Raw genomic sequence first — 13,886 nt, 5'->3', positions numbered from 1 at the left:
CAGCAAAATAATAGTGTCTGTAGCTGCTATTCTCTCATCAAGAAGGCAGACTAATGTCTGGTGGCCTGTTGCTCTGCAAGAAGGCTTTAAGGCCCAGCATGCTGACGTACCTTGCGTCTGTCTCCACAGATATAATGGTGGAATCCCCCGATGAGCACTCAATTGTGACCTACGTGGCGCAGTTTCTGGAACACTTCCCCGAGCTGGAAGGGGTAAGTGTTTACTGTTACGGCACGTCACTTTTATTTGCTTGGGTATACTTAATTAAGTCAGATATTGCATTTATCTTCTAGGTTTCTTTCTGAGCTATTCAAAATAAGCCACAAGCTCAGTTTTAATTGTTCACATTTTCTGTTAAATCCAGTCAGGTGGACTTTCAGGAAGAACTCTGCTTTTAAACCTTTACATCTAATTATGGCTTTCAGAGGATAGAAATGGTTACATAGGCTCTGCTACTTTGCTATATTAGTTTCAGAATAAGGCTGAAGTTTATCCCTTCATCTATGATGATTTGTTGGACTTTAAATTTGTTTTTGACTTCAGTCTTCTCAAGTTTGAGGGCCACAATCAACCTGAATTTAGCAGATATTGTATCAGACACAAGATACCAGAGACTGAATCTCACCAATTCAGCAGTCAAAAGCACTCATTGTAAGTATGAAATAATTTACAGCTTCAAGGACCAGGGACTTAAGGCAGATCTATCAAAAATAAAGGATTGAGGAGCAGGCCTCAGCAAGGCCTGACAAAGGCCCTTTGGAAAAAGAGAAGATCAACTTAAAGAGTAATTAAAGAGTATGACACTGAAAACTGGAGGAAAAATTAGAAGTCCGAAGAACTTTAGAAAAGATCTGCATACGTTGAAAAACTGTTCTGGAGGCTGCTCGTACTTCTAGGCAAACCTAGTTCAGCATAGTCTTTTTGGTTTGAAAGGGTTCCCAGAAGACTCAGTGTCCCTTGAGTATTTATTTATTTTTTTGTGCTTGAGTACATGTACATAAATCATGGTTCCTACATTAAAGGTATTTCTTCTTATTCATTGACTGAAAATTCCTCTTGGTATGTATTTCATAACTTACAGAATTGGTGGACATTACTAAAGCCACTGGAATTAAAATTATTAAAATAATCTGATCATGATTATTACATTAGATGAGCATTAAGATCGGTTGGCATTAAGACTTATGGACATTTTAATGGGGAAAGAAAAAGCCTATTTATTTATTTATTTTCAATGCAGTCTATTGGAACTGAATAATCTAGTAGATGAATATGTTCCATAGTAGATGTAGTTGATTTGGGGATTGTGTCCCAAAAAAGCCAAGTCAGTTGTCTCCACAGGTGCAGCAGGGAGAGATGAATACGTTAACAACTGAGGAGTAGGCTTGTCTGCGTTCTAATCTTCCTGTGCAAGCGGCTTCTTCATGTTGAGCTTTGTTCAACTCACTTGGCTTGCCAAATTTGCTTCCCTACTTTCAAAATAAACAAGTCATTAATTGGCCATTCAAAAGGTAATGGGGTGGGTGATGGGCTAGTTACTGTAGCATTTGGGAGAAGTAAAATGATACGTGAGGTATGATTTGTTCTTTAATGGTGTATCATCACTTATAGGAAGACTTTACAGATCCTGACAAGGAGCTTCCAATTGAGTCCACGTATGTTCACATCAAAGACACACCTTCAGAAAAGGAAAGCAAAATCTTGATTTTAAGTGAAAGTGAAGAAAACATGTATACTGTTAATCATGAAAGGAGTCACCCTGCTCCTCCAAAGGTTCATATTCATGACACCCCTGAGAGAATCCTGTCAGAAACCGCTCCTGAAGAATGTAATGGCAAATTGAGTCAAGTGTTCGATGATTCACAGGAAACCTCGGAAGAGGAGCCTCAAAGGCCTACCTCGCTGCACATTACAGGATCTATCCGTTTTGAATCCAATTCCTCCCAGCAAGTGCTTAGTGATAAATTGATGCCAGGTGAAGGGGACATGTCTGATGACCCACTGAAACAGAATGATGACCTTTCTCCAGCTGTTCTGACAGACCAGAAAAATTCTGTTGACTCTTTTGAAGACTACTCCGAAGAATTAACTAAAGAAACCTATACTGAATACGACAATGAAACTAAGAGCCTTTCAGCCAATACTTCTTCTTTAAGTCCATTGTCCTGGACTTCAGGTATACTTACAGATGAATCTATAAATAAAGTAGAAGAGAGCAAGCCCCAAACGTCAATTCTTTTACCAGAAGATACCTCGAAACAAGAAGATACGCATAAGTATGTTCTCCATCTTCTAAATGAGGAAGTACTGAAACTGCCAGAAAATGAAGATACAAAGCAATCGCCTGTCTTTGAGACAACAGAATCTAACCACTGTTCAGTGAATGGTTCTAATCTCGAAAGCCAAGAACTATCTACACGACTAGAAACATCTGATGACTCTCTATCCGATGTGCCCAAAAATGCAGAAGACCTGGACAGCTATGATGAAGATGAGTCTTCAGCGGAAGTGCTACCCAGTTCTTCAAAAGTATCAGTAATACCCCATGATCTCTTCTATTATCCACATTATAATGTTCCCATATCAGCAGTTCTGGATGCTTATGTTGAGCCTTGTCTTGAAGGTTATGATACTGAAAATGAAAACTCTTGTGAAACAGTAACGGATGTTTTACATGAGGAGGGGATACCGGCACAGGACTACTTGGAAGATGCTCCAGAGCCAGGCTTAGGGAATAATCTAGGAGTTCCTGCATCAGAAGCGGATACTGAGAATGGAGAGGAGGAAACAATGGATATTAATGGTCACGGGAATTCTTCCTATGAAGAAGTACTATTACTAGTAGAAGAATTAGAAAGTGAAAAAGATGGCCAAAAGGCCACCAGCAATGAAGATACCACGATTCTACAACATTCTGAGGTATTTCATTTTTTATTAACTGCATTTCTTTGTGCATATATGGGGGGACTAGTATCTGAACTGAATGGCTGCCATTTCTTTTCATTTTGCATGCTCTTTGGAGAAATATGTAAAATATACTTTGTCTTCTGTCCCGTAACACTGTTTGCCACAGCCCTCTACTGGAATGAATGGAATTGCAGCTTCCTGAGAAGATGTGAAATTATCAAAAGAAAGAATAAACACAAACAGTACTGCAGAAATGTGAATTTTACTGATGTTTTAAAATAATTTTGAAGCTCCTGTGTAATCCCTGGGTATAAAAGATTAGCACAGAGAATATTTTTTGAAAATAATTTGTAATGAGAACAGGAAGCAGTGTTGTTGATATAGAAAGGATACAATTAAAGGTATATTTTGTCTGAATCTGAATAAGTTTGTCTATGAAAACAAACCAATTTGAGTAGGTTAAGTCACGTGGATAAAATCAAGATTTATCTATACTGCAGAAGGAGGAAGAGGTGATTTTGGGCAATTATTCGTGTTTTGGATTTAGGCAAAGTGCAGCATTGTATTTATTCTTGTATTTATTCTTGCAGACACTGATTTTGAATTGTCTTGCACATTTTCCAGCGTAGCAATTTTAGTCAGAGTTTTTCTGGAAGGAGTGTCCATTTAAGTGTTTGTATGTCACTCTAGTTGTTGCTTAGACTTGTTTTGATCCTGGCAATTATTAGGGTAATGAAGTCAAATTTCTGTTATCTCCAACAGGCTAATTTGAGATAGATTAAAAAAAAAAAGTCTTAGTGGATTACTTCAAAGAGTCATGTCATGTCGTGATTTCTTATGTAAAAAGAACTGTAAATTAATTGCATGTAAGTTTAACTGGTGATATTTTATAGCTCAATGTATCCAAAATGCTTTCCAAGATAATTAAAAAAAAAAGTTTTTATCTCTTTTGTGACACCTTCAATCTTGTATGACACATAATCTAGCATCTGAGTAAGCTGTACCACTAAGATATTTGGAAGGGTGGGGAATCAGTCTTGTTGTCTAACACAAAACGTTTCTTAATTTCAACAGGCTGTAGATTTCAACCATCTAGATGATTTAACAACAGTGGGAAAGATACTGAAAGAAAGTAGTAATAGGGAGGAAAAAAACAAAGATATGATAAAAGCAGAAGACTTACAGATCTCAAAAGTTGGGACTACTACTCTGTTACAAGATGAACTGGAAGAAATTGCTAATTGTCATGAATTTACCAGGTATTTCACATTGACTTTCTCTTAAATATATATATGAATGCCTGGGCTTCTAAAGTGTGCCCTGATGTTTGGATGTTGAAACTGGATGCTTTTTGTAGTCTTCCTTTAGGAGCATTGTATTGGGTCATTGGCTTCCTCCTGTGTTTCACTTAAACATATCAAGCGATTTAGTGCCAGTGGGACTTGATTTGACTTTGCTGTACAATCTTAGCTACACAAAACCAACTAGAATCCCAGTGCATTTTGAGCATGGCTGTGTTGTAAACGTTTTTTCCAAGGGAGTGTTTTGCAATGTAGATGAAATAATGCACGTGCATTGTGATGCCATGTGCGAGCCCAACACTGCATCATTCCAATAGATATTTGTTGGCCTTTTTTCTGTCTGAAGAAGTGAATGAGACACACTGCTAATTTTAATCCATTCACTTCTCTTCCCTCTTACATTCTAATTTAGTTCTTAGGTAATGCATTTGAGTGGGACATGAACTGTCATTTGTCAATGCTTGTCACTATAGCACTCTAATGCATTTGAAAGTATTTACTTAGAAAAAATACATCTCCTTTGTCAGGCTTTCTGTTCCCTGCAATCTGTCAATTATAAGTACACAACCATAGAACCTCACTTAGCTGTAAGTTTCACTTAAATCTATATGATGTCAAAGCTGCAAAAAACATATCAGATACTATTTTCCAGAAGAGATTTAAATTTGAGCATTGGGATTTTTTTTTAATCAAAAAAGAATTTTAAGATTTTCCCAAAGCTATTGTTTATAATGTTACTGATAAATTCAAATCTATATTCTAAAACATACAACAATGAATGTTTGTGGTTTCATATAACCTAAAACTAGCACGTGCAATTGTAGTGGCTCTCTTTGAAGTCAAAGCAAAAATTAGCTTTATAAATTAAAATATTTTGCTTTTACATACATTTCAGGACTAGTGACAACGATTCCAATATTTATCTCCGAAAAAGGTTTCCTAATACTTCTGAGAAGGTAAGTGGAAATTTACCTTTCTATTGCTATTTCACTATTTCTCTTAAACTCCAAACGGTCAAAGACTGTAAAAGGGTCTACTCTCTATATGTTCTATGATAACACAAAAGCCCTAAGACTTCTAAGAATTTTAGTACTAAAACCAGGAATAACTTAAAAGCTTTATTGAACTCTTCAAAATAAATGTAATTGAGCCTTACTGAACCTTGAGCAAACCACAAAGGACTACTTAAAATTCAAATTAAATATATTCTAATTTTGAGGTTTACTTTGTCATAACTATAGTTGAAATATTTCACTTCTTTGAAGCTGCCTTTACTTGCAGCTCCAATTTCTTTTAGTTTGTTCACTCACTGTATACATGTAGGCATCCTGGTCACAGCCCTGCAGAAATGCTGAGTGTCTCTTGAAATGCACTTTTTACCAAAGATTGGGCTTTTTTCCTCTCCTTTGTAGTAGTAGTGTATTATCTTATATCATATATATATATCATATGTATGATTATCATATCATATATATATATGTATAAATAGAATCAGCTAACCCTTAAATAAATTTAGTTGTAATGTGAAACTGTATTCTTAATGGCAGATGTAATTCATATTGATTTCTTGAGAACATACTCCATGACTGAGCTCTGGATTTTTAACTCAGAAAGGATAGCAACAGCAGTCTGGGCATGCTGAGCAAGGATAGGAATATGTCTCTTTTCAGCACAAAATAAAATTTGGACCTTCTTGGAGTTATAAAGAAATGCTGCCACCAACGTTCAATGAAACTGATGATTCACGCAGGTGCTCTGATTTTGCAATGCTGTAAAAGAAAGGTATACGAAGGAGGAGAGTTTTTTTCCTTTTCTATGTATATACTAGACTGCAGTGGTGGATGTATGGGTGCAGAATAAATTCAGAAGCACAATTTCATTTTATCTGAGTAAACATTAGACATGTTCTGCATAGAATGCACACAAAACTACCATCTTTGTGAGACAATGAACTTTTTCTCCCCTCCCCTCCCCTCTCCTCCCCTTCCCTCCTTTCTTGTCTATTCTTTTTTTTTTTTTTTTCCTCTTTTCCCTTTCCCTTTCCTCTTCTCTCCCATTACTGGTCACTTGTTTGTTTAAGGAAATCTTTGGTGAAAACAACCAGACGATGACAGATGTGGGTGAAAATCCACCAAGGTGAGTGTTTCTTATTCAGACAAAATCTTTTGCAAGGGATCTATAACTTCTAGTTAGTTATAGCTTCTAATAATGTTACAAAGGAAAAAAAAATAATTATAATGGTAGGCTGGCTGGACATCTTGTATACTGGTTTAGAGTCCATATTTCCCATAGGTATAAGATACAAAACTTCTTTGTTGCTAGATCTCCCCCTTCATTAAAAAGTCTTTGGTTGGCTTGAGAGGAAAGGTTCAGCTGTCTCAGCAGGATTGTCAGCTCTTTTTCAACACAGTGGGTATTTCAGACCATGTAAAGGGTGGAAGGACTTCATATATGAGGCCCTCATATAGCTGATATAGAGCAATTTCTGTGTAATACTCAGATATATATCCATACCATATCTGAGTACCATATCTGAGTGAGCAGGATGCCCAAGCAGGATGCCAGACTCATTAAAACAGGCCAAAAAAAGTTTTCCTGAAAATAAGATTTAAAAAAATGTGTACAAGAACATGATACATGTACACTCAGTTTATAATATTACTGTCTTGCACCATTTTAAAGAAGACCTTTTCTTGGTTTTGTGAGAGCTCAGTGGTAGAGTCCATCAGGCTTTGCCCCTAAGACCTGCAGTTGGACTTTTGGAGTTATTCTACAATCCCCCAGTTGCTAATTTGTTTCTGGAAGTCTTGGGCTTCTTCTGTTTAATTTTTTTTGGTGTAGCTGACATGAGAAACTCTAAATGTAGCTGATTTGGGGAAAGTATATCAAGTCAGATTACACTGTATAAATAAAAGTGTGATATAAGTGTTGCCCAAAGCTGTGTTTACTTTCTGAAAATAAAGAGGTATCTTTTTGACTGTTGGAAGTCAGCTTACGTTAAAGGAGTGTACTACGTTGGCATGTGTTTAAGCTACCTGAGAACTTGTCCAGAGTTTTCAGGGGATTAATTGCTATGGTTTGACTCCTAAGGAAACACACTGCTGAAACCCATTATGCATTTCAAAGTTAGCGTGTGCTCCAAGTGATTAGATTGAAGTGGTTCATTTAACTGCTGGCTATTAGTGACGCTGTGATCTTTAGAGAAAATGTTAAGAGTGGGAGTTTTTTTCTTCTTTTTCCTGTCTCTTATCAAATTCTCTCTTATTTTCAGGAATAAAAAAGACATGGAAGCAAGTGAGACTCCAGCATCTACTCACCAGGCTCCGAGTGTTGATCAGTCAGAGCTATTCTACTTCATCATTTTCCTCTGGTTGCTGATCTACTGCTTTTTAGTTGTTCCACAGCTTCTTAGTAGCAAGGTTTGATCTCCGCGAGGTGTGGAAAAATAAAAGACAGTGGCCTGATTGCTTTGTGTATCTGCATACGAGTATGTACCTTCAGGTGAAGCACAAACAGAAACATAGGACCTGGTATTTGTGTTCGCTATCAGGTCCTCCTCAGTTCCTCTGCTGTTGTGCTATGACAGTGTCGAAGCACATTTTATATTACAACAACGGTGTAAATATATATAAAAATGACCTTATTTAGTAGCTGCGATTTTGTACATTTGTGCCTTGCTTTATAAGATGCTAAATAAAAATGGATAATTATCAGTAGGAATATGAACAATTCAGAGCTCTAGTCTTCAAAAATAATTCTTCTGGCTTCATTCACTTAGGTAGGGTCCAACAGCTGTGGAAGATGTGTTGTTGGCTTGCCCATGAATCTGGCCCACCTGCAAGGGATGATTGGGATGCTTGAGATGCATTTTCACATTTTCCAGAGTTCTTTGGGAGAGCTGGAGGTAGAGCAGAGTTGGAGATGGTGGAACTTGCTCACCACAGGAACAGACTATTGTGTTCATGGCAAGCTAGTGGGGCAACAAAGTCAGGTGGAGGGTTTATTTGTGGAGGGTGGATAGGATTTTACTTTTATCCTGCACCTGTTATGTTTAGTTTGCAGGAACAAATTGGGTGTGGAGAAGTGTGAAGAACGTACAGGCTAGTGGCTGCTTAGGAGGGAATGTAAGGGAAATCTTCATCTAAAGACTTCTGTAGAGAATACCTGAAGAAGTTTGCTTTTTGTACGTTACTGATGGTGGCCATCTTTGAAAAGGTATTCAAGAAGCTTTATTTGCAGGTATTTAAAAACCTGCTTGTAGTCAGGTCATCTGCTGGTGAAATCCTAACTGCCTATCACGCTTCATTCTTCTTTGCAAGCTTTTTTTTCTTCTTCCTTTATTTTTTTTTTTTGAGGAGAAGTTAGCATGTGATAGCAACATTGCATGGTAGGATATCCTTAACACAGAAAGGAATTTGGAATCTCTTTCATTTGATAGAAAATGGAAATCTTTTCTGTTCTGTCTTGACTGGAGCTGGATTCACCCCTTGAACATAAAAAGTAGATCCTTTGTGCTTGGTGAGCAGCAGATCCAAACTTCGCAACTTAATTTAGTGTAAACCAACATAAGTAAAAAAAAAAAGTCTTTTATCTTTCCAGTGAAAAATTTCAACATTTTGAGTCATCTGATTTTGTGTCTCACACTATTTGTGTGTGTTGATGAAGACACTAATACTTTCTTCCAAAATAAAATCTATTTTAGAATTTTTAAAGATGTTTTCTTGAAGTAGGCTAAAAGATAACACTGAAATGTTAGGGATAGTGCTGTTTCTCTGAAAAAAAATAAATCTTAATACAAAATTCTTATCCTGAATACCACGGCACCTATTTATTAGCAGGAACTAGCAACGTACAGTATATTGGAGCAACAGTGTTGAGAGCTCTTCACTATGTGCCAGTCTTCAGAGGCTCCCTTGGTTTATGACAATCTTTTCGTTGTATTTTTGCATCTCTTCCTTTGTTTCTTCCATGCTTCTTATTCTTCAACAGAGATCATCTGGAGTTGGATTACAGCCTCTTCATTGAACTTTACAGCTGTCAAAGTTCAATCAAGGAAAATAAGTTTCCTTTTGTCTTCTCTCCCTCTTCCCAAGAAAATTAATGAGAAGATCTTCGGATGTCTCATCTAAACCACTCATATCCATAACAAATGGAAAAGTGAATGGCATGCGCTGATAATGCACAATTTCATTACACAATATTGTCTTTTAAGAAAGACAAAACCAAGGGTTTTCTTTCTTCCCTCCCACTGATGATCAACAGCTGAAACAGTGAAATGAGTTGTTTAATGTCAAACAGCATGCAGCAATTGTCTTGATAATTTCACCCAATGTTTAAACTGAGGTGTGCCTCCCAGATAGCCTAGCCCGTGAAAAGATGGAGATTGTTTCTCCCATGTAAAATCAATGAAAATAATAATTAATAAGTACATGATACTTGGTATTTGGCTGCTTCATATATAATATAATATAGATATAACAGAAACAGTCTACCTTAGTCAGCCATTGTATGTGTAAGAAGATCCAGGATAGAGTTACGAGTGATTATGCTGGTATGGTCAGCTATGCATGAAAAGAGACTGAGCTCTCCAGGAGTTCTGACATTATCTGGACCTGCAAAAAAAGACATCTGCATGAGCAGCAACTCCTCCCACTTAAAAAGACTTGTGAGCCTGCATCGTTCTTCCACAGTGCAAGATCCAATCTCTCACTGCAAGTGCCCTGTTCTGAAATTGTTGCTCCTTTTTGGACTTGGTGTCCTACTCTTAGCTTACAGTCTAAAAGCCTGACTGTGAAGCACTCACTGCAGCAAAACCCGTTTTAACATGCTGGCTAGAAAACTGTCTTGAGGCATTTGAGGTTTTAAAGGCTGGTGGGCAATCTTTTATCTATCCATTTTTTCTGACAGATCTGTGCACTGTCTGAATAAGGAAGTTTTTTCCTGAAAGGCCTGGGGTTTTGAAGAATACTAAACTTGAACTGATCTCATGTGATACTTTTGGCTTGGTAGCAGAATTCAGACATATATGGGTACTGATCTGTTAAGTCCATGTCAGTGTGCTCAGGTGGCCAAGAAGACCAACAGCATCCTGGCTTGTATCAGGAATAGTGTGGCCAGCAGGACTAGGGAAGTGATTGTCCCTCTGTACTCGGCTCTGGTGAGGCCGCACCTCGAGTACTGTGTTCAGCTTTGGGCCCCTCACTGCAAGAAGGACATTGAGGGGATGGAGCGTGTCCAGGGAAGGGCTATGAAGCTGGTGAAGGGTCTAGAGAACAAGTCTTATGAGGAGCAGCTGAGGAGACCAGGACTGTTTAGCCTGGAGAACAGGAGGCTCAGGGGAGACCTTATCGTGCTCTACAACTGCCTCAAAGGAGGTTGTAGTGGGGTGACGGTCAGTCTTCTCTCCCAAGTAACAAGTGATAGGACAAGAGGAAATGGCCTCAAGTTGCACAAGGGGAGGTTTAGGTTGGATATTAGGAGACATTTCTTCACTGAGAAGGTTGTGAGGCATTGGAACAAGCTGCCCAGGGAAGTGGCTGAGTCACCATCCCTGGAGGTGTTCAGAAGACGTGTAGATGAGGTGCTTGGGGACAGGGTTTAGTGGTGGACTTGGCAGTGCTAGGTTAACTTGATGATGATGGAGGTCTTTGCCAACCTAAAGGATTCTGTGATTCTATGATAAGACCAGTTCTTGCTGAGCAAATGTATGGATAGCAGAGTATTGGGAAGTGCAAGTGTTGGGAAGTGTTTGAGGATTATTGGATAAGGGTGTGTGGTGTTCACAAAAGCACCATTACGGACTGAGAGACAGCTATAAGGGGATGGTTCAATGTTATTGTAGTTGCGTAACTTCACTGCAAAGTGTTTCATTGCAAAGAAAGTGCAAGAAGAGGTATAGTATTGAAGACAGAACATCACTAGATATTTATGGGGCAAGTGTCTTAGAGTTGAAGAAATGGGTTAAACAGAAAATGAAATGAACACAGCCTTTGCCAAATTGTAGGACATTATCAGTACAAAGACGGGGCAAGTACAGATTGCAGTAAAAAAAAATGACAATCGCTTTTCAATGCCATGAATATTTTTGATAGATTGAGCTCTAAAATGTATTTTTATTGAGTTTCTAGATTGTAATGAATGTGTCTACAGAATTTTATGCAAAGCTTCAGAGTTCAGCTGTTTTAAAAAGATTTTTTTATATAGCAGTGATTATTTTATCTATATATTTAATAGAACTGTAAAACCATTTTAAGAATACCTGTAAAATTCTGTGTATGTGATATGATTATTTATTGATTATGACTCATGAGAATGAACATTGAGCTATGCATAGGTTGCATCATCCACTTGAAAACTGGAAACTGCAAAGAGAGGAAGAGCTCTTAATGAACAGCAGACTTGAAAAACACGGGAAATGGTTTGAGTACAATTGTGTGATTCTTCAAGCCGCATAGCAATATATTATTTTGTGATGTTAACTTTCAGCTAAAGTTGCAAAATATACTGAATGATTAAGCTACTTCCTTCCATTAAAACACTTCCTGAGGCTGAAATTTCAACATCTTGATATTTGGTGTCTAAACACACTTAAATCCTCTACATCTTCTGGTGATGGTCATTTTGCTCCAGCTCAGTATGACTCTAACTTCTTTATCCAAGTAGTGTGCCATTGAGTTTCCTGGGGTACCTAGGTTGTGTGATTCTGGTTTTCACTTCTTTTTAAGGGTTTTCTGGACTGACCCGTACATGATCAGAGCTTTCAGAAGATGAATTTGGTCACTGTATGTGTTCTCATATTCAGGAATCTACCGGGACAATAGGTATAATAGTGCATTATCACTTATGCTAGCTTTAAGTACTTGGAGTCCCTTCTTGCCAAGCACAAACGTGAATGCATCCAGCGATGTGTTCAGTTCCTTGACTTCCGTGGAAGTCAGTGCGACACATCTGTGTGCTAAGCACACGCTACAGGATCTGGCCCTGAGGGGACTAAAGTCAGCTTTAATCACATAGGACGGGAAGTAGCCACAAACCCTATGCATTACCTTAGGGCTGGAACTCCTCCAATCCGATGTACACAAACAATGCCACAGACTTCAGTTGACCCCTTTGCACACGTAACAGTTGTTTGCATAAATTCTGTAGGATCAATCCTCTATTCTTTCTAGGAAGTTACCATGCGCTGCCATTTTTTATTAAGGGAACAGCGGTGCAGAATGAATGGCTGGAACACAATGGTACGATTGCTGGTTGGAAAATTCCCAAACCTCTACAGATGAAAGCTGTACCTACCCCAACAATTGGTCACCCCATTTTCCACTGGGCTAATAGGTGGTGAATCTGAAAGGAGATAAAAAAACACTAGATTTTTATATTTCCATGTTGTGCAGATTTTTTGTTAGGTAGATAACATCAAATTCTTCCCCTCTGCATACTACCGATGATACTAATTTACAGCTGCGGCCTTACAACTGTTCACATTCCAGGACTTGCGCTAGGGCTAGCTCCTACCCCATGCAGGTGAAGTTGTTCTTGCCAGAGAACATTGCATTTATATGCCCATGTAAAGGATACTGGAAAAGACATACTCTGAATGGGATCGCTTGCTTACTCCATCCATCTCTTTACACACAACTCTAGAGCTCGCAAATGGTGAAAAATTAACCTTTTATTCTCAAGTGCCACGTCTATTTCAAGGTTATCTGAACTGAAATCGTGGAACATCAGAGCATTTCTTTCTTCCTCTGAATGTGAAACATGGAAAGCTTCCTTCCATCTCAGTGGCACTTTCAGTGACTCCTTTCCAGGCAGCTGCTACTGCTGATAATGGAAAATGAGAAGTGTATTATTTTCTCACCGTGAGGGGAATGTCTAAGTCTACGTCTCTGGAACATAAAATTGGCCCCTGGGTGACTACTACAATTCTTTCCTCATGAAAAGGTTAGAAGGGGCAATAAAAATAATTAATTTTACCTCAGTGAGAAATAGTAAAACATAACATTCCAAGAAAGGCTAGATCGTGGCCTTCACTGTTGTGTTCAAGTCAGGTAATATTTTATTCCCAAAGTAGCTTCATTGCTTTCGGTGGGCCTTCCTGGAATCTCTTTGATTCATGGAGTATGTTTGCTCTGTGTCCAAGGAACCATTCATGGAGCACTGTCCTGATCCACAGCTGTCCCTAGGCTATCACAGATACCAGTGTTTAGTTAGAAATGACTGGCCCAATTTAAATAAATTAACTTTCAAATTATGTGCTGGTGATTTTTTTTTGGGGGGGGGGAGGGTAGAGAAATAATGCTTTTTTTTTTTTTTTAATGCCAAATAACTTACACAAGTCAAATGTCTTTTTGTTACAATAAAAAATTCAACCTCTGCTTTTTCTTCAACAAAACAAGTTTTAGTTTGGCATACCATTTCGAGCTATTTTATTCTTCTGTGAAAAAGCTGAAAAAAAACCTGTTTTACCCTTCTTGTTAAAGTTCTCTAGTTTAAAATTTAATTTGTAAAGTGCTAGTTTGCTAAAGAGTTAATGAGGGACATTTTTGCTGAAGAAAACATTTATAAGTAAGGGATGTAATATGTACAATACATGTTTCTCTTTGGCAAGTGGTGAGGAATAATGGTTATTAAAATGAGAACATGCTACGTGGATGTGAGTGGCTTCAAAAGACATACTGA

The 13,886-nt window shown here is 38.0% G+C and overlaps 1 protein-coding gene across 2 annotated transcripts in view; it reads left to right on the top strand.

The window, feature by feature from the left end:
• CLMN (calmin) overlaps nucleotides 1-11,767 on the top strand; it is a 75,417-nt gene extending 63,650 nt beyond the window's left edge. The window contains exons 8-13 of one of the 2 annotated variants that reach the window (XM_080594275.1): nucleotides 130-212; nucleotides 1,612-2,919; nucleotides 3,982-4,166; nucleotides 5,104-5,164; nucleotides 6,289-6,344; nucleotides 7,480-11,767. In XM_080594275.1, the coding sequence (XP_080450401.1) occupies nucleotides 130-212; nucleotides 1,612-2,919; nucleotides 3,982-4,166; nucleotides 5,104-5,164; nucleotides 6,289-6,344; nucleotides 7,480-7,633 (1,847 nt within the window). In that variant the 3' untranslated portion in view covers nucleotides 7,634-11,767. Of the gene's footprint in view, nucleotides 1-129; nucleotides 213-1,611; nucleotides 2,920-3,981; nucleotides 4,167-5,103; nucleotides 5,165-6,288; nucleotides 6,351-7,479 lie in introns of both variants that reach the window. The other variant, XM_080594276.1, reaches the window with a different exon arrangement.
• The last annotated feature ends 2,119 nt before the right edge of the window (nucleotides 11,768-13,886 follow it).

This window comes from Anser brachyrhynchus (assembly GCF_964034855.1).
Source record: "Anser brachyrhynchus genome assembly, chromosome: 5".
NCBI classification, from domain to species: Eukaryota; Metazoa; Chordata; class Aves; order Anseriformes; family Anatidae; genus Anser; species Anser brachyrhynchus.
The sequence above is the reverse complement of the archived record's forward strand: the minus strand, read 5'-3'. Positions and strand labels throughout refer to the sequence as shown.